The following is a 2,500-nucleotide window of genomic DNA, read 5'->3' as shown; positions in this document are numbered from 1 at the left end:
GTCAGGTGTGGGTCATGTGTGTCTGTGCGTGTGTGCATAAGTGTGGAATAGGTCAGGTGTGTGAGTGAGGGAGAGAATGTGTGTGTGTGTGTGTGTGTGTGTGTGTGGCAACGCAAACATATATAAAGTGAAAGGTATTTGTGACAGGTATGGGAAGATGTGTGAGCAGGTGTGTGTGTGTGTGTGAGTGTGTGTGTGTGTGTGTTTGTGTGTCCATAAGAGATTCGACAAACAGGTGTGAGAAAAATATTAGTGATTGGGCTTCAGACAGGTGTAGGGGTGACAGGTGTGTGTGTGTGTGTGTGTGTGTGTAGTAGTAGTAGTGTCAGGTGTACAAGGAGAAAGAGAGAGGAAAGGAGAGGTGAGTGGAATAATGATAATAGAGAAGGATTTATTGAACAGGTGAAGATGTGAATAGGAAAAAAAAGAGAGAGAGAGAGAGAGAAAGAAGAAAAAAGTTGTGCTGTATTATTGTTGTTGTTGTTGTTGTTGTTGTTGTTGTTGTTGTTGTTGTTGTCGTTGTTGTTGCTGTTCACTTTTTTTTGCCTTTATTTTCCTTCATCTTATCCTCGTTTTTGTTACTAATTCATATTTATTTAGCTTTCATATTTTTACTACTACTACTACTACTACTACTACTACTACTACTACTACTTATATACAAACCAAAATTACTGGAAAAACAACATCCCTAGAGAGAGAGAGAGAGAGAGAGAGAGAGAGAGAGAGAGAGAGAGAGAGAGAGATGTTTGCATGAAAATATACACAGTGATGTTGAGATAGACAAACAAATAGCGATTAATTACTAGTGTTACTGTCATAAGCGCTGTGAGAATGCGTGTGTGTGTGTGTGTACCTGTGTCTGCCGGGCCGCTGCTGTGTGGGGGTGCCTGCTTCATGTATCTGCCTCGTAACTCGTAGGAACCCCATGGGAACATAGAAAAGAAGAAGAATGTTAAAGGGAAGACATATTTTTCGCTTTTGTTTTCTCTTTTCGTTTTGTTTTTCTCGTTTTTTTTTCAAGTGTTGAATTCTCTCTCTTTAATAAAGGGTTAAGTGAAAGTGATGATGGTGATGAAGGTAAACAGTCCTACTCTGGTGATGGTGATGAAGATGGTGTAGTTAGTGGTGTTATTGTGGTGGTAATGGTGATAGTGATGGGTGTGGTGAATGTGGTGATGGTGGTGGTGTCTTGATTCAGTCGTGTGGTGGTGATGGTGTTAGTAGTTGTGGTAACTGTGTGGTGGGTACCGTGCTGTGGTGGTGATGCGGGAGTGGTGATAGTAGTAGTAGTAGTAGTAGTAGTAGTAGTAGTAATAGTAGTAGTGTTGGTGGTGATGAGTATTTAGCGTGCAGGAAACAGGTGGGAAGATGAATTAATAAAGGTGTGTGTGTGTGTGTGTGTGTGTGTGTGTGTGTGTGTGTAAGTACAGAGGAAGTGAAAAAAAAACGAAGAAAAACAGAGAATGTAAAGTGTGAGAGACAAAGACGAGAAATAGAGAGAGAGAGAGAGAGAGAGAGAGAGAGAGAGAGAGAGAGAGAGAGAGAGAGAGAGAGAGAGAGAGAGAGAGAGAGAGAAAGTAATATCAAGAACCAACGAGAAGGTGTAAAATAAAATAAACCAAACCAAAAAACAACAACAATAATAATAACAATAATAATAACAACAACAACAACAACAACAACACACACCTTTACAAAATTTACAAAATACAGGTAAAGGATGTAGAACAGGTGAACCACGTGCCTAATTAAGACTGTAGCGCAGGTGCATCGGACAGGTAGAGGTGCAGGAAGATAGGAAGGAGGAGGAGGAGGAGGAGGAGGAGGAGGTAATCATGAAGAAGGAAGTTATGTTTATCCCTTGAAATCTGAGGAGGAGAATGGGGGGGTGGGAGATGGGGAGGATTGGGGGTGTCGTGGGAAACAGGCCGCGTGTGGGGAGGAAGGGGCGTGGGGAGGGAGTGGGGAGAGGGGAGGAAGAGAGACGCAAGTTTGTTTGTTCGTTCATGATAGAATTCATTGGGACACCAGGAGCTTGCCACACTCTCAAACACTGGGCTGAAGGGAAGGCTCGTGTGGCATGCGTGTGTGTGTGTGTGTGTGTGTGTGTGTGTGTGTGTGTGTGTGTGTGTGTGTGTGTGTGTGTGTGTGTGGTGCCTCTGTTAAGTTCCTGTAGTAGTGAAGGACAGACTTAGAGCAACAGACGAGATACAATACTTTTAACTCCGCACTATAACCAAAAAGAACATACGAACACACTAACAACATAAAATAACAACAAAATAACAAAATAACACACAACAAAGACCGCCCTCACACCTGGAATAGGGCTACCTGTATTAGGGCCGGGGGGGGAGGGGGGACAGGTACGAGAGAAGATGGGTACCTGGGTGGAGGGATATCTGGGCGGGCGGGGTACCCAGGTGTGGTGACGCGGTGAGCGGGGCATCCGGTGGGTAGCAGCAGGTGGCGGCGTGGCATTCATATGACGGCGGCG

At 44.1% G+C, this 2,500-nt stretch overlaps 1 protein-coding gene across 1 annotated transcript in view; it reads left to right on the top strand.

The window, feature by feature from the left end:
• Positions 1-2,009: 2,009 nt before the first annotated feature.
• The window catches only part of LOC135092972 (protein dachsous-like), a 106,773-nt gene continuing 106,282 nt past the window's right edge, over positions 2,010-2,500 (top strand). Inside the window, 1 exon segment of the mRNA XM_063991796.1 lies at positions 2,010-2,087. Within this exon segment, the coding sequence (XP_063847866.1) occupies positions 2,010-2,087 (78 nt within the window).

The sequence above is a fragment of the Scylla paramamosain genome, chromosome 41, assembly GCF_035594125.1.
Source record: "Scylla paramamosain isolate STU-SP2022 chromosome 41, ASM3559412v1, whole genome shotgun sequence".
Lineage (NCBI taxonomy): Eukaryota > Metazoa > Arthropoda > Malacostraca > Decapoda > Portunidae > Scylla > Scylla paramamosain.
The sequence above is the reverse complement of the archived record's forward strand: the minus strand, read 5'-3'. Positions and strand labels throughout refer to the sequence as shown.